At 41.5% G+C, this 20,686-nt stretch overlaps 1 protein-coding gene across 2 annotated transcripts in view; it reads left to right on the plus strand.

Moving 5' to 3' along the window:
• THSD4 (thrombospondin type 1 domain containing 4) overlaps window positions 1-20,686 on the plus strand; it is a 557,289-nt gene that overhangs the window by 435,222 nt on the left and 101,381 nt on the right. For both annotated transcript variants that reach the window (XM_059371952.1, XM_059371953.1), the window contains one exon: window positions 9,794-9,998. In XM_059371952.1, coding sequence (XP_059227935.1) covers window positions 9,794-9,998 — 205 coding nt within the window. The remainder of the gene's footprint in view (window positions 1-9,793; window positions 9,999-20,686) is intronic.

Raw genomic sequence — 20,686 nt, forward strand, 5'->3', positions numbered from 1 at the left:
CAAATGAGAAAGACAGTTACTATTTTGGTGAATAATTTTGAACCTAGGAATTTGCTATGAAAGAAAGGGTAGTGTTATAGATGTTACCTCCCTTGTGTGAATGTGCACCGAATGAACAGAAAGAGACAACACGGGAGAGCAGAAGGAAGAGAAGCTCTAGGAGATTAGGAGATTGCCAAATCAATCAAATCACCTAAGGGTGCTGCTCTAACACAAATTTCAATTTCAGGAAGCCTGAGATGGTGGCCAGGATTTCTAACAAGCTCTTACATGATGCCTGTGCTTGCTGGTCCATGGACTATACCTTGAGTAACAAGGGTCTAGAAAAGATCAAATAATGTTTATTATTCTTGATTAAAAAAAAAGAGAGAGAGAGAGACAGAGGAGAAAAAAATATATATACTTTGGAAGGATTTCCACCCAAAAAGTTAAAACGAAAATGTTTAGGGTGTTAGAGGAAAGTTCCACCCAAAAAGAGAGAATTAATATGACCAAATCCAGTGAACGAAGTAATGACCAAGATCCTGGCTCTGAGATGACTCCATCACGGGTCTGCACACCTCCCATCCCGCCCCCCACAGCATCTGTAAGGCTTCTGGTTGAAATAGGCAACATTTCTAGTCTTCCAGGTTCCCACACCATGGACCTAGAAGTCTTCCCTTCTTCACCTTCAACAGAGCATCCTTCAATAGAATAGTCCATTGGCTGTGCCCTCAGCATAACATCGGCAGTGTGCCTTTACCCTGCATTCTAATCCCTCTCTCCATCCAGGTCTCCTTCCCCCTGTGCCCATCCAAATGTAATTGTCTTTGTGCTTCTCAACCTCCAGTCTCTCCATCTCCAATTCCACTCCTGTGTATGCTAAGCATCTGAAAAGAGCATTTCAGTATGCCGTTTCTGACTTCACAGCCTTGGGACTCAAGCCCCCAGAACTTTTCCTTCTTCATCTCCCCAGCCAGCCAGTCTCAGCCATCCTTGGAGATCATCCAGTGGCATCCAAAAGCCCATTAACTCCCAATGTTTAAAGCATTCATGCAGATTTCTAAGCATTGTCATGAACAATCAGATAATAAAAGGTCTGAATAGTTCACTCACATTTTTCTTTTAAAGATTTTATTTATTTGACAGACAGAGATCACAAGTAGGCAGAGAGGCAGGCAGAGAGAGAGGAGGAAGCAGGCTCTCCACAGAGCAGAGATCCCGATGCGGGGCTCGATCCCAGGACCCTGGGATCATGACCTGAGCGGAAGGTGAGCCACCCAGGCATCCCCACTCACATTTTTAAATGCTCCACAAAAACGTTTTGAGAAGGGAAAGTCCTATGGTAACAAGCATCAATATGCAATCAGCCTGAATTGCTGAGCCGGCCCTTTTGGTGTTTCTCAACAACCATCCTTTAAATGTTCAACCACTGTCTCCTATTCCTAAAATATTAGTTGCTTAGGTGAGTACCCTTTTACCAAGGCTTCTAGGTGCCATCTTGTGGAGAGAGAGGCAAACAGGCACATTTGGAAAGACACTCTGTGTCAAGGAAGTGACAAGTATGCAAACAAGAGTCTCCCTCATTGCCTTCTGGTAGGTGCTGGATTCACCCACAGTCCTCTGAGAGCCTTCTGGTTGGACCCACACCTGTAGACTTCAGGCTGCCTGAGCCCAGACGGCCATAGAAATGAGACCAGAGTGCAAACAGCCTCCATCCTAGGACACAGTCATCAACCCAACTCACCATTGCCTTTTTGCCAATACTTGCTTCCAGAACTTCATCTTACAGAATGCAGACAGTGTCTCTTTGCTCCTTTCTCCAGGAAACTTCCTAGTCCTGACCCCTTGGCCACCCCAAGCCACAGTATCTGACAGACCTACCCCACATGGTATGGGCCCCTCCTGAGGCCCTATAGAGTTTCCATACAATCTGACCAAGTATTTCCCTTTTTCTCTAAATATATATACACTTTATTTTTTAAGTTTGATTCTTTTGAATCACTTTTCTTTTTTTTTTCCATTTTTTAAAATTTAAATTCAACTAATTAACATATAATGTATTATTGGTTTCAGAGGTAGAGTTCAGTGAGTCATCATCGGTCTATGTAACACCCACTGCTCATTACATCATGTGCCCTCGTTAATGCCCGTCACCCAGTTACCCCATCCCCTCCCCTTCAGCAACCCTCAGTTTGTTTGCTATGATTAAGAGTCTCTTGTGGTTTGTCTCCCTCTCTGGTTTTGTCTTGTTTTTTTCTCCTCTCTTCCCCTATGATCCTCTGTTTTGTTTCTTAAATTCCACGTATCAGTGAGATCATATGGTAATTGTATTTCTCTGATTGACTTATTTCGCTTAGCATAATACCCTCTAGTTCCATCCACATCATTGCAGATGGCAAGATTTCATTTTTCTGTTGGCGGAGTAGCATTCTGTTGTATATATGAACCACATCTTTTTTATCCATTTATCTGTCGGTGGACATCTGGGTTCTTTCCATAGTTTGGCTGTTGTGGAAATTGCTGCTATAAACATCAGGGTGCATATACCCCTTCGGATCATTACATTTGTATCTTTAGGGTAAATAGCAATTGCTGGGTTGTAGGGCAGCTCTACTTTTAACTTTTTGAGGAACCTTCATGCTGTTTTCCAGAGTGGCTGCACCAGCTTGCATTCCCAGCAACAGTGTAGGAGGGTTCCCCTTTCTCCGCATCCTCGCCAGCATCTGTCATTTCCTCACTTGTTAATTTTAGCCATTCTGACTGGTGTGAGGTGGTATCTCCTTGTGGTTTTGATTTGTATTTCTCTGATGCCAAGTGATGTTGAACATTTTTTAATGTGTTTGTTCTGACCAAGTATTTTATTTTTTTTAATTTCTTTTATTTTTTTTTTAAGATTTTATTCATTCATTTGACAGAGAGAGAGAGAGATCACAAGTAGGCAGAGAGAGGGGGAAGCAGGCTCACTGCTGAGCAGAGAGCCCGATGCGGGACTCGATCCCAGGACCCTGAGATCATGACCTGAGCCGAAAGCGGAGGTTTAACCCACTGAGCCACCCAGGTACCCTGACCAAGTATTTTAAACAGAGTTCTTTTAAAACAGAGAATTCACCATACAGCAGTACATTTTAAAGAGTAAGGCGGAGGGGCACCTGGGTGGCTCAATTGGTTAAGTGTCTGCCTTCGGCTCAGGTCATGATCCCAGGATGCGTCATGATCCCAGGGTCCTGGTATCGAGGCTCACGTTGGGCTCTTTGCTCAGCAGGGAGCCTACTTGTCCCTCTGCCTGCCACTCCCTCTGCTTGTGCTCTTGTGCTCTCTCTTTCTCACTCTCTCTGACAAAGTAAATAAAATCATTAAAAAAAAGTAAAGGGAAGTCTAGAGGTTTCTACTATTCAATGCAAAAAAATATATTCCTCATTTTTATAATAAAAGCAGTTGTCATTGTCATTATTCATTCATTTCCCCCCCCCCCCCCACGCCCCCATTTTAAGCCACCTGGAGGAAGACCATGAAAGTGAAGCATTGGCACTTTCTAGTTTGGAGCACCCCTACTCTCCACAGAAAGACGACCCTCATGGCAACGAGGGTGGTAACTGCCTTACAGTATGTGAAATGTTTCCCTCTCAGGGCTTCTTTCATCAGATTAGTAAACATCACTGCAGCTGATTCTCACCCAACTTTATCCGACGAGAGCGCCAACATTTTCTTCCACTGAAGTCACTGGGTAAAGGTGCTATTCTCTAATGAAACAGGATAAGGTACTGAAAAGCAACAAGCATAAGCCTGATTAAAACCAGATCACTAGTTCCACAATGGCCTTCATTAGGGAAGCCAAAATACCTTTCATCCCGTGGACCGTTTCTTCTCTTCAAATGAATGACAGTGTCAGTTTGTTTCCCATGGGTTCCTGTTTCTAATTTAATTTTGTCGACATACGGCAAATTCCTCTGAATTTAGACATGGCAGGATTCCTCACATTGGGGCTGTACCTCTCTTTTTCAGAAACAGCTCAGCACCAGAAGACACCTTAGAGATGAGCAGTTGAGGGAGAAAATTTGTCCTGTAACTTTGATCTCTTGATGCCTCAACCAGCTACTCTTTCATTCAACACTTATTTAGTACCTACTGCATACTAGGCACCATGCTCTTTCCAGTACATAATCCTGCTCACACTAAAATTAAGTCAGATGGCAAGCTTGAAGAGCCCTAGGATACTGGTTAGTTTGATTGCAGTGTGGAAATAGTTTTTTAAAAAACTGGATAATAAATATTCTTTGCTCATTAGATTCTGACATGGACAGAGTGCTGTTTGGTGCTTCTTTGGAACTTCCATTGTTCTGATGCTTTCTGGGGGATCTATCATGCTCTTCTCTGGTGTCCCATGAGCTATGGATTATGCTAGAGTGTTGATTCTTAATCAGTTGAAGGTGACTCTTACTACAGGGACATGTGGCAATGTCTAGATACATTTTCATTTGTCCCACTGAGGGGAGAAATGCCACTGGCATCCAGAAGCCAGGGGTGTCATCAACCATCCTACAATGCAGAAGAAAGGCCTCCACACCTGGGAACTCTCTGGCCCAAAATGTCCCTAGAGCGATGGTTGAGAAACCGTGGTCATGAGGGAGAAGGTAGGAAGGTGAGATGCTGAACTTCCAAATCCTATCTCATTTTGTATGTTGGAATCCTGCATTTCTGCATGAGGTTTTGTTTGAGAAGTATGTTTCTTCTGCTTAAAACAACAACAACAACAACAACAACAACAACAACACTTGAAGACTGGTGAGGTAGAAGATGGCAGCTCTTTGCCTTCTGTTTTAGGGTCGAGACAGATTGGGAGAAGTCGAGTGGGTGGCATATAAGAAATAGGTGAGAGCAAGCAGAGGTAAATCTGGAAGCTTTAGCCCAATCCTCAGTCTTGGCCACACAGGGCTCTGCACATCTCCCTCCTGCCTCGATATACTGTACTGAATCATGGGATCATGTCCACCTTCCAATTTAGTCCAGAGGTTGGCAACTTTTCTATAAAGCACCAGATCATAAATATCTTGGGTGCTGGGGGCCATGCTATCTCTGTTGCAACCATACAACCCTTCTGTAACAGCACAAAAGCAGCCCTAGACAATAAGTAAACAAATGGGCAGGTTTGTGTTCTAATAAAACTTTATTTACAAAAACAGGTTGTGGGCCAGATTTGGCCCATGGTCTGTCATTTGCCAACCACTGATTTCAACCATAAGTAGGAATCATGTTTGTTTTACCCTCATGTCTCCTTGTCTACAACTTATTGGCACATAGTAGGGGTTGCCTCAGGAAATATTTCTTGAATGATACTGAAGGTCAAACAGGCAGGCATAAGTGCTGGCAGATTTTAATGAGAATGACAATGGGAGAAAGACCCATTCAGCATTTTCCAGAGAATTTCTATATATTGTTTAACTGTTTTTCTATGTTGGACACTTAAAATGTTTCTGATTTTTTTAATTGGTAATAACAACTGTGATGAGCTGCTTCCTACAGAAATCATTGGCCTGCTTTCTTATCACTTCCTTAGCATAAATTCGTAGAAGAATTGGGATCAAACAGTATATATTACCAAATGGCTTTCCAGGAAGATTGTATTGATGTACATTCCTAATAGTAATAAGAGAGAGATATTTATCCTTATGCAAAGGACTTCTTTCAACAGAATGTCATGAATAAAAGTTCTGGCATCTGTATGTATTCTCACAAATTAGCTTACTACAAATAAAAGTAAATTGGTGTTAGCTACTTATCATTTTAATAATAACATTCCCCCACCCTGTTGTGATGGCACAATTATTAAGACCCATCTTGTTACCTGTCTGTGTCATCTAGCCAACCAGTTGGGGTTTCCATATCTGGTGTGTTTACTGAGCACACACAGAAACATCTGCTTCCCATCAGGGAATCAGAAGCCATACTATCTGCAGGCCTGGCACCGGCCTACCCTGCCAGGATATACGGAGGCCTCCTCCCAGTGAAATCCACCACCAGACACGTTATGCAGATGGCTTATCTCCCTCAGGAAATTTTATTTAGGTTAATTTGGCACACAATTGGGGGTAATTCTTGAGCAATTTCTCTTGTGATGGCTTGCAACGTGTAAAATTCTCCTACAACATGTTGTAGAAATCGCTAGAAGAATACTAAGGGTGTCTGATAGTTGTCCATTTGCCTTTGTAACAGCTGGAAATATCTCTTTGTAACCATAGTACATGGTTAAAAAAAAAAAAGAATGAAATAAAAGTAGATCGAGGAGCAGATGTTCATCCTTGTTCATCCTGTCCCTTTTCACTTGGCGCTGTTGGAGCAGTGAGGGTGAAGGGGCCATGCAACGCCCCTTACCTTTATGGGGAAAGGTGACTTTTTTTCTTAGCTCTTTGGATTTTTCTGACTTTCTCCAAATGAGGAAGAGAATGTCTGCAACTGGGAAGTACTAGGGAGTGTTCTAGAAATAGGAGCGGGTCTGTGGTTACGTGATGATAGAATTTACTTGAAAATGGATAGCTTACTGACGAAATCCAGTATAGGAAGACAATGAATAACAAAACCCCATGTTTTCTGAGAAATCCCCCTATTCTGGCATTTTGCTAGGTGCCTTCTATGTTTACCTCATTAGATCCCCCAGCATTGCTGTGAGACAGACACATACCATCCCCAGCAACAAAACACCAAAGGCTCAGGATGGCTAATTAACACATCCAAAGATTAGCACTGCCAAGTGGCCGAGCCAGCACAAAACCTGGGTCCAGCAGACTCGAGTGCCTACTTGAAACCCCTACAGACCTCTGAGTTTGGAGACACAGACCAGCATTTTTAAGTCATCCCCATCAGAGACCAACTGACCAGCTTCCTAAGGTGCAAGCCAGAATTCTGGCCCAATTCATTTCTGGGCGTTGTCCCCAAACGTATGGATGGTGGTGGAAATGTCTTCCGCAATGACCCCAGAAGGAAGCCACCATCCAACCTTGAGGAAACAGGATGTCACCTTTAGTTCTTGGTCGCACTTGTGAGGCTGCAGGCTTCACGGAAGCCAACCTCCAGGCCATCTGAACGTCAGTCAGGAAAAACTGCTACAATCTTCCCTTCCTATGTCTCGAGTCCTCCAGAGAGGCCGTGCTACGCAGGAAACCGGTGTGTGGGGTAGCACTGGTGGAACTGTGCAGAGCATTTTAATATAATATCTGTTTCACAAGATTAAATGACATTTAGCCTAGCTGTGGTTGTCTGAAACCAACCTTATGATCATCCCATTCTAATTGGGCTGGGGGCTGAGGATTCGTGGGATGTCCGTCCTCGTCTTCGAGGGCTCTCATTTATCCTTGAAATATCCCTGACACTCTATTTAGATGAGAGAGACTCACTAGCTTATCTGTTCCTCCCACTCTGGGACCCTCTCCACAACAGTCAAAGCTATCACCCAGAAAACAAATCCGAGCACGGCCCTTGCTTTTTTGAGACATCCAGTGGTTATTGCTGATGCCGTCAGATAAAATTCTCATTCCTCATCGTGGAAACCAAGATTCTTAAACGCTTCAGCTGAATTCTCCAGCCTGATTTCATCCCTCCCAGCAACCCTACACTGGAGCCAAGTCATTCCGCGAACATGCTTTCCTACTTCCTGTGTGTTCATTCCTACCTCACGCCTTGTACTCAGCGTTCCCTATACTGGTGTGCCCCGTGAGGATGAGCTCGGTCTGGGACAAACGGAGTCCATGGGTAGCAGGAATGCAAAGGAAGGAGGGTGAGGCTTTGCTAGACAGGAAACGGACTGTGTGCCGACCCACTTTTCTCTCCATCTGCCCCATCAGGGACAATCAGAGGCATGTCCTTAATTTGGTGAGACCTGTGGTATTTTGTTTATTTCTTGCTTTCTTTCAAAGCCAAGGAGAACCCAAGGGGTCAGGGATGGAAATTATGCATGAAAAACATTTTCCTTATTTTTCTACTAAAAAGTGCATGGAGCAGAGGCAAGAAATAGTTGAGGGAGGAGAAATACATAGCAAACATGGCATTTTGAAAGGTTAATTGGATGTGGGTGAACATACTGAGATGATGTTCTGTTACTGTCAGAAATAATGTTTTACAGAGAAGCTATTTGTGAAGAGACCAGTTATTATTGAGGAACTAAAGTGCCCTCAGGAATATGGAAATAATAATGTACAGGTATAGTGCCTACAGAAAGATGTCAGTCAAGTGTGAGGTTGGAGGGGAAAGCCTGAACCTCCTCTGATTTGACTCTGCATATAGGATTTGACCTGTAAGGCCCACAAAAACAGACCCAAGGATATATCACAAAACCCAAAGTGGATTTTGAACAGTTTGTTGACCACTTTCCCCCCTGAGATGTGGTCTGATGATTACTCTTAGAATTCGAGAACCAACATAAGCCTGTGATTCAGCAAACATGCGTCTCAAGTTTTAGAATCCCATTTCGACTTCAAGTGTCATTCCCGATCCCCAGAACCCAGTGAACTGATCCTGTCATCTCAGTACTGCATTGTCCAAGCTGTTGTCTGCTCCCTTCCATTTACCTGTAGAAACATGACGGAATTCTTTGCTCAGACCACACGTCTAAATTTTAGGTTCAGAAAGCATGATCGTGAGCCCTATGGAATCAGCTCCAGAAGCGGGAAAGGATGGCATAAAGATAATGATCTTGCCCTTTGTTCCAAGGTTTAATTTTTTTTTCATGCAAAAAAAATTGTCCCAACAGAAAACATGAACAGGGAGGGGAATGATAAAGCTAAAAGGTCTTATAATGAGTAATGGGAAGAATCTTTTTTGGAGGAAGTTCAAGAAGGTCAGTGGAGTTCCTTTCAATGCTGATAGGCCTGTCTGAACAAGGATCACCCCTTTATTTATTTATATGTGGATCATCTGGCCATTGCCTCCCTTCCCCCTTTACCCCTGGGAAAAATGCATTGGGGGTGCCAAGGAAAATATTGCTGCTCCTGCTTCTTCAGAGCTCCACTGACCAGTGGAGACCCAGATCTCAACAAATTTGTGTTAATTTCCTAAGACACTGGGCCTGTGAGTACCACTTCTGAGGATCCTTTGCTAAGCGTTTATACAGTCTATCATTTAGAATAAAGAACTTGGGGACAAATCCCAATTGTAGATACAGTACTTATCATGGTCCCAAAGAACTTTATATAAAAACCCCAGATGGGGTCACCTGGGTGGCTCAGTCAGTTAAGCCTTTGGCTCAGGTCATGATACCAGGGTCCCGGTAATGAGACCTGAGTCGGGTTCCCTGCTCCGTGGGGAGTCTGCTTCTCCCTCTGTCACTCCCCCCGCTCATGCTCTCTCTGAAATATGTAAATAAAATCTTAAAAAAAAAAAAATCCCAGATGGTCTCTTCTCTGAGTCCAACAAGGGGGATGGATTTTCAAGACAAATTCACCGTCCAGCCAGTGTAAACAAGTGACCGGTCCCCACGGTCTCCTTATTCCTTCTCTCTCCATTATTTTTCTCCTTATCATTTGCCACCCCCAAGCATACTGATTTGATTTACGTGTCGTGTTTTACTGTCTGTGGCCTCCCCCTTGCTCCCGGAGTGTACGTATCCCACATACCTTGAGAAGTTCCTTACCCAGAGTGGATGCTTTGTGACTCTCTGTCAAGTGAGGGAAGAATGCACGTGGACACTGCAGGAGCTGAATGGGGGGCAGGAGGGAGGTCAGTTCAAGACCCACCAAAAGATCTTCCATTCCCTCCTCTCTCCGTCTCCCCCCATGCTTCTGTGATGTGCTCCAAGAGTCTTTTGTTTTCCACCTCTCTGCAGAGCATTGGCTGTGACGACTACCTGGGCTCAGACAAGGTGGTGGACAAATGCGGGGTGTGCGGCGGCGACAACACAGGCTGTCAGGTTGTGTCGGGCGTGTTCAAGCACGCCCTTACCAGCCTGGGCTACCACCGCGTGGTCGAGATCCCCCAAGGAGCCACCAAAATCAACATCACCGAGATGCACAAGAGCAACAACTATTTGGGTAAGCTTGGTCTTTTTCCAGAGGAAACAGTCTGTCACTCTCAGGTGATTTATTCCTTCCCAGGAGTGTGACACGGTGGTGACCAGATGTCCTTGGACTTGGAGAAGGTGCCACTGGAGAATGCCAAAGCACCGTTTGGCCTCCTCCTTAACATGAGAAACGTTGGGTGGAGGAAATTTTTGAAGTCCTTGCAAATAAATATTTAATATCTACACATTTAAGCCAGCCTTTGTTCCTTCCAAGAAAAACATGGTTATGCACTAGATACTGGGCTAAATGGTTTCTCTGAGATGGGGGAGGCTCTTTGAGGAGCTGAGGTACAGTCCAGTCTTCGTTCTACTGGAGTTCAAACAGGGCCAGTCAGTGATCCTGTCTGGAGCTTCATTCCCAAAGGTCTGAAGTAAAAACCATGTTTCTCTTCTTTCTGCTTCATCTTCCCCAGGGCAGTGGTTTATGTGTTGAGTATGTGTGTATCTTCTGAACAGCTGCAGACATTTTGGGTAATATCATAGACATCAAGAGGCCATTTTTACCAATCTTGCCACAAAGAGTTAGATCTTTGTTGATCCTTCCTTCTGGGTTGCTGGCTGATTGCATTTTATGCAAAGCAAATTGGGTCATAAGAATTGATTTTGACCAATTTCTAATTCACATGAGTATGCACAGACGAGTTAACAAAATAATATAAGGAAAGCGATTTTTTCAAGTCATTTAATGAACATCCATATTCATTTTCATTTTTTAATGATTTTTAAAATTTTGAATTAACATATAATGTATTATTAGCCCCAGGGATACAGGTCTGTGTATCACCAGGTTTACACACTTCACAGCACTCACCATAGCACATACCCTCTCCGATATCCTTAACCTAACCAACCTCTCCCTACCCCCTTTCCCCCAGCAACCCTCAGTTTGTTTTGTGAGATTAAGACTCTCTTATGGTTTGAATCCCTCCCGATCCCATCTTGTTTCATTTTTTCCTTCCCTATCCCCCAAACCCCCCATGTTGCCTCCCAAATTCTTCATATCAGGGAGAGCATATGATAATTGTCTTTCTTTGATTGACTTATTTCGCTCAGCATAATACCCTCTAGTTCCATCCATGTCATTGCAAATGGCACGATTTCATTTCTTTTGATGGCTGCATAGTATTCCATCACACACACACACACACACACACACACACACACACACACCCCACATCTTCTTTATCCATTCATCTGTTGATGGACATCTAGGTTCTTTCCATAGTTTGGCTATTGTGGACATTGCTGCTATAAACATTTGGGTCCAAGTGCCCCTTCGGATCACTACATTTGTATCTTTAGGGTAAATACCCAATAGTGCGATTGCTGGGTCATAGGGTAGCTCTATTTTCAACTTTTTGAGGAACCTCCATGCTGTTTTCCAGAGTAGCTTCACCAGCTTGCATTCCCACCATCACTGTAGGAGGGTTCCCCTTTCTCTGCATCCTCACCAGTATCTGTCATTTCCTGACTTGTTAATTTTAGCCATTCTGACTGGCGTGAGGTGGTATCTCACTGGGGTTTTGATTTGTATTTCCCTGATTCCAAGTGATGTGGAACACTTTTTCATGTGTCTTTTGGCCACCTGGATGTCTTCTTTGCAGAAATGTCTGTTCATGTCCTCTGCCCATTTCTCGATTGGCTTATTTGTTCTTTGGGTGTTGAGCTTGATAAGTTTTATTTCTAGATTTTGGATACTAGCCCTTTAACTGATATGCCATTTGGAAATATCTTCTCCCATTCTGTCAGTTGTCTTTTGGTTTTGTTGACTGTATCCTTTGCTGTGCAAAAGCTTTTGATCTGGATGAAGTCCCAATAGTTCATTTTTGCCCTTGCTTTCCTTGTCTTTCGCCATGTTTCTAGGAATAAGTTGCTGTGGCTGACGTCGAAGAGGTTGCTGTCTGTGATCCCCTCAATGATTTTGTAGATTCCTGTCTCATATTGAGGTCTTTCATCCAGTTTGAGTCTATTTTTGTGTGTGATGTAAGGAAATGGTCCACTTACATTCTTCTGCATGTGGCTGTCCAATTTTTCCAACACCATTTGTTGAAGAGACTGTCTTTTTTCCACTGGACATTCTTTCCTGCTTTGTTGAAGATTAGTTGACCATAGAGTTGAGGTTTCTGTTTCTGGGCTCTCTATTCTGTTCCATTGATCTATGTGATTGTTTTTGTGCCAATACCATACGGTCTTGATACTGACAGCTTTGTAATAGAATTTGAAGTCTGAAATTGTGATGCCACCAACTTTGGATTTCTTTTCCAACATTCCTCTGGCTATTTGAGGTCTTTTCTGGTTCCATATAAATTTTAGGATTATTTGTTTCATTTCTTTGAAAAAAATGGATGGGATTTTGATAGGGATTGCATGAAACCTGTAGGTAGCTTTACATAGCATAGACATTTTCACAATATTTGTTCTTCCAATCCATGAGCATGAAACATTTTTCCATTTCTTTGTGTCTTCCTCAATTTCTTTCGTGAGTACTTTGTAGTTTTATGAGTACAGATTCTTTGCCTCTTTGGTTAGGTTTATTCCTATGTGTCTTATGGTTTTGGGTGCAACTGTAAATGGGATGGATTCCTTAATTTCTCTTTCTTCTGTCTTGATTTTGGTGTATGGAAATGCAACTGATTTCTGTGCATTCATTTTATATTCTGACACTTTACTGAATTCATGTACTAGTTCAGGCAGATTCGGAGTGGAGTCTTTTGGATTTTCCACAGGAATCATCATATCACCTGCAAAGAGTGATAGTTTGCCTTCTTTGCCAATTTGGATGCCTTTAATTTCTTTTTGTTGTCTGATTGCTGAGGCTAGGACTTCTAGCACTATGTTGAATAGCAGTGGTGATAATGGACATCCCTGCTGTGTTCCTGACCTTAGCAGAAAAGCTCTCAGTTTTTCTTCATTGAGAATGATAGTTGCTGTGGGTTTTTCATAGATGGCTTTGATGATATTGAGGTATGTACCCTCTATCCCTACACTTTGAAGAGTTTTGATCAGCAAAGGATGCTGTACTTTGTCAAATGCTTTTTCAGCATCTATTGAGAGTATCATGTGGTTCTTGTTCTTTCTTGTATTAATGTATTGTATCACACTAATTGATTTGTGGATGTTGAACCAAACTTGCAGCCCTGGAATAAATCCCACTTGGTCGTGGTGAATAATCCTTTTAATGTACTGTTGGATCCTATTGGATAGTATTTTGTTGAAAATTTTTGTATCTGTGTTCATCTAGGATATTGGTCTGTAATTCTCTTTTTTGATGGGGTCTTTTTCTGGTTTTGGGATTAAGGTAATGCTGGCCTTATAACATGAGTTTGGAAGTCTTTCTTCCATTTCTATTTTTTGGAACAGTTTCAGGAGAATAGGAATTAATTCTTCTTTAAGTGTTTAGTAGAATTCCCCTGGGAAGCCATCTGGCCCTGGGCTCTTTTGTTTTTGGGGAGATTTTTTTTTTTTTAAAGATTTTATTTATGTATTTGACAGAGAGAAATTACAAGTAGATGGAGAGGCAGGCAGAGAGAGAGAGAGGGAAGCAGGCTCCCTGCGGAGCAGAGAGCCCGATGCGGGACTCGATCCCAGGACTCTGAGATCATGACCTGAGCCGAAGGCAGCGGCTTAACCCACTGAGCCACCCAGGCGCCCTGTTTTTGGGGAGATTTTTGATGACTGCTTCAATCTCCTTACTGTTCAGGTTTTCTATTTCATCCTGGTTCAGTTGTGGTAGTTTATATGTCTCTAGGAATGCATCCATTTCTTCCAAATTGTCAAATTTGCTGGTGTATAGTTGCTCATAACATGTTCTTATAATTGTTTGTTTTTCTTTGGTGTTGGTTGTGATCTCTCCTCTTTCATTCATGATTTTATTGATTTGGGTCCCTTCTCTTTTCTTTTTGATGAGTCTGGCCAGGGGTTTATCAATCTTATTAATTCTTTCAAAGAACGAGCTCCTAGTTTCATCAATTTGTTCTATTGATTTTTTTGGTGTCTATTTCAATGATTTCTGCTCTGATCTTTATTATTTCTCTTCTCCTGCTGGGTTTAGGCTTTCTTTGCTGTTATTTCTCCAGCTCCTTTAGGTGTAGGGTTAGGTTGTGTATTTGAGACCTTTCTTGTTTCTTGAGAATATATATATATATATATATATATATATATATATATATATATATTTATATATATATACACATATACATACACTATATATTTTCCTCTCAGGACTGCCTTTGCTGGGTCGCACAGATTTTGAACAGTTGTGTTTTCATTATTATTTGTTTCCATGAATTTTTTCAATTATTCTTTAATTTCCTGGTTGACCCATTAATTTTTTAGTAGGATGCTCTTTAGCCTCCATGTATTTGGGTTCTTTCCAAATTTCCTCTTGTGATTGAGTTCTAATTTCAGAGCATTGTGGTCTGAAAATATGCAGGGAATGATCCCAATCTTTTGGTTCCAGTTGAGACCTGATTTGTGACTCAGGATGTGATCTATTCTGGAGAATGTTCCATGTGCACTAGAGAAGAATGTGTATTCTGTTTTGCTTTGGGATGGAATGTTCTGAATGTATCTGTGATGTCCATCTGGTCCAGTGTGTCATTGAAGGCCCTTATTTCCTTGTTGATCTTTTGCATGGATGATCTGTCCATTTCAGTGAGGGGAGTGTTAAAGTCCCCTACTGTTATTGTATTATTGTCGATGTATTTCCTTGATTTTGTTATTATTTGGTTTATATAGTTGGCTGCTCCCATGTTAGGGGCATAGATATTTAAAATTGTTAGATCTTCTTGTTGGACAGACCCTTTGAGTATGATATAGTGTCTTCCTCATCTCTTATTATAGTCTTTGGCTTCAAATCTAATTTATATGATGTAAAGTTTGCCACCCCAGCTTTCTTTGAATGTCCATTAGTGTGGTAAATTGTTTTCAACCCCCTCACTTTAAATCTGGAGGTCTTTGGGTCTAAAATGAATTTCTTGTAAACAGCATATTGATGGGGGTTTTGTTTTTTTTATTAGGGAAATTCTCTACAATAATTCACTCCAGTATACCTTCTGTCCCCTCTCGCTTTCTTCTTCTGGAATCCCAATTATTCTAATATTGTTTCATCTTATGGTATCACTTATCTCTCAAATTCTCCCCTCGTGGTCCAGTAGTTGTCTCTCTTTTTCTCAGCTTCTTTATTCTCTTGTCTTCTCTATCATTAATTCTCTCTTCTGCCTCATTTATCCTAGTGGTAAGAGCCTCAATTTTTTATTGCACCTTATTAATAGCTTTTTAAAAATTTCAGCTTGGTTAGATTTTAGGTCTTTTATTTCTCCAGAAAGGGCTTTTATTTCTCCAGACAAGTTTTCTCTAATATCTTCCATGCCTTTTTTGAACCCAGCTAGCACCTTGAGAATCATCATTCTGAACTCTGGATCTGACATTTTACCAATGTCTATATTGATTAGGTCTTTAGCCTTTGGTTCTGCCTCTTGGTTTTTTTTTTTTTTTCCCCTGTGGTGAGTTTTTCCACCTTGTCATTTTATCCAGATAAGAATATATGCATGAGAGAACAAAATACTAAAGTAGGGGCAAAGACTCCAGAAAAATGTGCCTTAACCAAATCAGAAGAGACCCCAAATCATGGGGGAGAAGATAGGGGGTAAAAAGAAGTTAAAAAAAAAAAAAAAAAATATATATATATATATATATATATATTCAGCAGTCTGATATATATATCAGACTGCTGAATAGAACAGAGCCACACACTTGATTTTGGTTGTATTTTGGTCTCTTAGAAGAAACTACCTACCAAAATTTTAAAAAAAGAAAAAATATATATGTATACACACAAACACACACACAGAAATAAGGGTAAATACAATGAAGGGATGGAATATGACTGTAAAGATAAAATTTTTAAAAAAATTGTAAAAAAGGAGTTGATATATTGGTTGGGAATAGAAAGAAAAGAACTTGGAGAGAATTTGCTCAGGCTGGAAACTAAACAAAGCCCTGTGCTAGATTTATGGTATATTTTGATCTATTAGAAGAAGTTGTATCCAAAATTTTTTTTAGAAGAAAAAACCCTATATGTATACAAAAAATAAAGTTAGATACAATGAAGGATAAAATATGACTATAATAATAAAGGTTCAAAAAGATTTTTTTTAAAAGAAAGGTATTGTTAAGATAAACTAGTTAAAAAACATTAAAAGAGTAAAGAGTAAAAATTGAAAAAAATTAGATTAAGAAAAAATATGAAATTTAAAAAATTTAATTAACTTTGCAAGACTAAAAGATCTTGGGGAGAAAGCCATGAATTCCATGTTTTGCTTTCCCCTCCTCTGGAATTCCCCTATTCTCCTTGATCTGTGAGCTTGGTCTTGATTGGATGTTCTTGCTAATTTTCTGAGGGAGGGGCCTGTTGTAGTGATTCTCAAATGTCTTTGTCCGAGGCGGAATTGCATTGCCCTTTCCAGGGGCCAAGCTAAGTAATCTGCTCAGTTCACTCTTGGGAGCTTTTGTTCCTTGAATGCTTTCTGTAGAGCTCTGGAGGACAGGAATGAAAATGGCAGCCTCCCCAATCTCTGGCTGGAGGAGCTGAGATTTTGGGTCCCCTCAGTCCCTCCCATCTCCCTGGTCTCCTGTTGCGCTCCAAGCTCACCTGGCCTGTGACCAAGCATCTCTCTCTCTCGGGCACACAGCCCTGTTTGGAGTCTCCAAACCCAGCAGATTTCTGACTCCAGAGAAGGAAGGTGAGTCTCCCCAGATCTGCTACTTGTGGGATCCCTGTTTCAGGAGCAGTGACCTGACTGTGCCATGGATCACAGTTTAAGGTAACCCTGAGCTCACTCCTCAGCTCCACCTCTGTAGCTGGCTTCCCCACTCTGATACCTGCGATTTCTGGTACACCCAGACACCCCCGATCCTTCTGTGACCCTGTGGGACCTGAGACCATGCTGTCACCGCATGGGCTTCACCCCCGCTCAGCCTCTGGAGCGATGTCCCTCAGTGGAGCAGACTTCTGAAAGTTCTGATTTTGTGCTCCGTTGCTCTGCCGCTTGCTGGGAGCCGGCCCCTCCCTGGTGGTCTATCTTCCTGTCGCTTCAGATTCACTTCTCTGCAGGTCCTACCTTTCAGAAAGTGGCCAATTTTCTGTTTCTAGAATTGCTACTCTTCTTCTCTTCGATCTCCTGTTGGGTTTGTAGGTGTTCAGAATGGTTTAATAACTATCTACATGAACTCCTGCGACCTGAAGTCATCTCAGTCTGCTACTCTTCTGTCATCTTGACTCCTCCATCCATTTTTTAATAATTTCTTGAACAGGAACTTAAATAGCACAGATGCTATGTGCCAGGCACTATTCTTAATGCTTTTTCTGTACTAAATTATTGAACCCTTTCCACAACTCTGGGGGGATGGAAGCTGTTCCTAGCCCTAATTTGTAGATAAGGAAATAGCCACAGAGAGAGTATGTCACTTGCTAAGTTCACACGGCTATGAAGAGGTGGAGCCTGGGATTCAAACCCAAGTAGTCTGTCTTCAAGTCAATCTCTACCAAGATATAACACCCATGAGTAGTTCTCAGAACCTATGAGCAGTTCTCAGAACCTGAGCTCTTCTTGTACAGCCTTGGCCATGCAGCCATCAGTGACTGCAGCAGTTGAGAGATGATTCATTTTGCAAATCTCAGATACCAGGAGCACCCCAGAAGATAACTCCAGATGCTGCAGCTTTTCTTTCTGCACCCAGGCAAATGCAACCAAAATTTGCTTGACCTGGATTGATTGGAAGGAGGAGGAAGGGATGGCAGATGAGACTCTGAGACAAGTCCAGTTAAAGGGAAAAGAGGTCCCATTTGCTCCGGCAAGCCCACACGCTGCTGAAGGAGCAATAAGTCTCGTTTTCCCAATGAGGGGTTTGTGCATTATCTTCAGTTGTGAGAAAATAGTCTTTGTGTGTTTCCTTCTTTTTCTTCTTTTTTTTTTTTTTGAATATTGGAAAATCACATCTCCATAAATATCCTTCTAGAAGGGACATATTCTTCAGGGGATTATTCAAAGTGTGATTATGTTCAAATTCAAAGGTACCAGCAAATGATGCCACTTTTTTTTTTTTTAATGAGCTTTGTGTTGTTTTTAGTAAATTTTCCCTTGCTCAGTTCAGAAAACTGGTTTTAAGCTGTGCCTTCCAAAGAGAACATCCTGGGTGTGGGGCGCCTGGGTGGCTCAGCTGGTTAGGCTTCTGCCTTTGGCTCAAGTCATAATCTCAGGGTCCTCGGATCAAGTCCCGCATTGGGTTCTCTGCTCAGCTGGGAGCCTGTTTCCCTTACTCTCTCTCTCTGTCTGCCTCTCTGCCTGCCTCTCTGCCTGCTTGTGATCTCTCTCTGTCAAATAAATAAATAAAATCTGAAAAAAAAAATCCTGGGTGAACATGAAACTGCACTCATAGCTTCAGTGTTTTCATCTAGAGTAGGGGAGGAAGCAGCTTGATGCTATAATTATTTGTGACAATCGATAGGATAACAGATACTCAGAACCCTGTCACTTACCAACAATTAACAAATAGCCATTCCCTTTCTTTTGTCTCAGAGAACTTGTCAGGATACCAAAGCTTCATGGAGTCAAAATTCCCTTCCCTCCTAAAAAAGATTCAGTGAGAGACTGATTCAGAAAATCAAATTCACCCTGGTAGATGCCCAGAGACCAGTGGAGGACCTGAGAAATCCTGAGTCCATCGGCAGTATTACATGGTACAGGAACAGGAGGGAGAATGGAGACAGAAGAGCAGACTGTAATGAAACGTTCCAGAAGGATCATTGGGAGCTTCTGTCTGCAGCATTTAAATCATTTAAAGCAGTGGAATGCTCTTTTTTGTTTTTTAACCTCCTTTTTTCCTTTTGATATAACTCACATATCATAAAATTCAACCTTTTAAAATGGTCTTTTTTTTTTTAAGGGTTTTTTTATTTGAGAGAGACTGGGGTGGGAGGGAGAGAGACAAGCTCCAGCAGACTCCCCACTGAGCACAGAGCTGGACAGAGGGCTTGATTCCATGACCCTGAGATCACGACCTTAGCTGAAACCAGAAGTCGGAAGCCCCACTGACTGGCCCCCTACTGACCTGTCCCCTAGGCACTCCAAATGGTCTTCTCATCACAGGTTTTCTCTTTACCTATGTCACTTATCCTGTTAAATCTCCTATTCTGTGAGGTCTGTATATTTTAAAAGTTAAATGGCATGGGACTGCTTGAGATTATGGGTAAGCCCTCAGCACATGGGTCTCTCAAGCTATGTTGAACTCTTTAAGGACCGGTTTTTACATTATACATTTTCAGACATGGAAATGTTTTTCAATGAGATATGTGATGAGTTTTTCTACAGCTTTCCAGGTAATGATGAAGGTTTCAGTGTTCTTCCCTTGTATTTCCAGCTAGGAAAACTATATCGCATAAAAATGTGACTTGATGTCCAAAATTGATTTGGCTGTTTATAGAATTGTCAACAGACAAGAAATGAATAGTTCAAGTTTGTATCATTGCTTTCAAAAAATACACAAATTTTTTTGAATTTGTTTGAACTCTAAATTAATTATGTAGTTGGTCTTTAAAATTTTATAAAATTTTTTAAAAATTGTGCTTTTCCTTTCTTTAATCTTACTATGGTTCATGCAGGAAGTAATAAATTTGCACTTTCTGAATTGTGAAACAGTTTTTCTTTAAGCAGTTTTCAAAAATAAAAATTTTGGCATTAAAAACAAAAAAAAATACACAAATTTTAAAGGTTTTTTTTTGGGGGGGTGCCTTATTGCTTCCCAGAGTTAGCTTTAGTTATTTGTAATGCAAATGAAACTTTTCTTGTGAAACACTTGGTATCTTTTAATGACCAATTCTGCAAACTTGATGGAAAATGGATACCTATGAAAACAGAAGGACTTGAATTATTAAAGCTGGAAAAGATGGTCTTATCATCTTATTTTAAAAGTTTTTTTAAACCCTCAATGAGTAAGTGACCTTCCCCACATGCCGATCACCTAGTTAATGATAGAAGTCATACTCTATGTGTAGTAAGTACTTCAGTCTCCAAGCATTTTGACGTGCATGGCCTTCTTATTTTTCAAATTGGACATTCTTTACTTTGCCTGCTTCAAGAAAGATCTAGCCTTACTAAAGATCCAATTACAGAGTGAGGATGTGAAAACTGACATTTAAAAATCAGAAACCATACATGTAGAAGGAGGCATGCACCCCCCCCCCCCCCCAAATTTTGCCTCCTATGTAAATAGTGATGGTGTGTTCATCCTGACTCTGAGCTTACGGCTTAATTTGGTTTGACCATTGAGAATTGGATGTGCTCGATTCAGATTCTGAAGTCCTGAGTTCTGGCCCTAGCCCTGCCTAACTCACAGGGAGACAAGACCCATGTGGGGCTGGAGCAACAGGCCAACTTGGGACTTCACAATGCTCACTGTTCTCTGTGCAAAGCTAGAGAAATCATGACCTTCAATGGTGCATGGATTTTAGGAGAAAAAAATCTGTGTTTTATTTTAGCTTGGAAGCCAATGAAGTTCTGCAGACTTGAGCTCCATTTCTCAGTCTTTCTTTGAATTTGTTCACATGCTCCAAAATATTGACTGGCTGGTAGATTACAGATTCCTAGATACACATTTTCT

Source organism: Mustela nigripes, chromosome 13 (assembly GCF_022355385.1).
Source record: "Mustela nigripes isolate SB6536 chromosome 13, MUSNIG.SB6536, whole genome shotgun sequence".
In the NCBI taxonomy this organism is placed as follows: Eukaryota; Metazoa; Chordata; class Mammalia; order Carnivora; family Mustelidae; genus Mustela; species Mustela nigripes.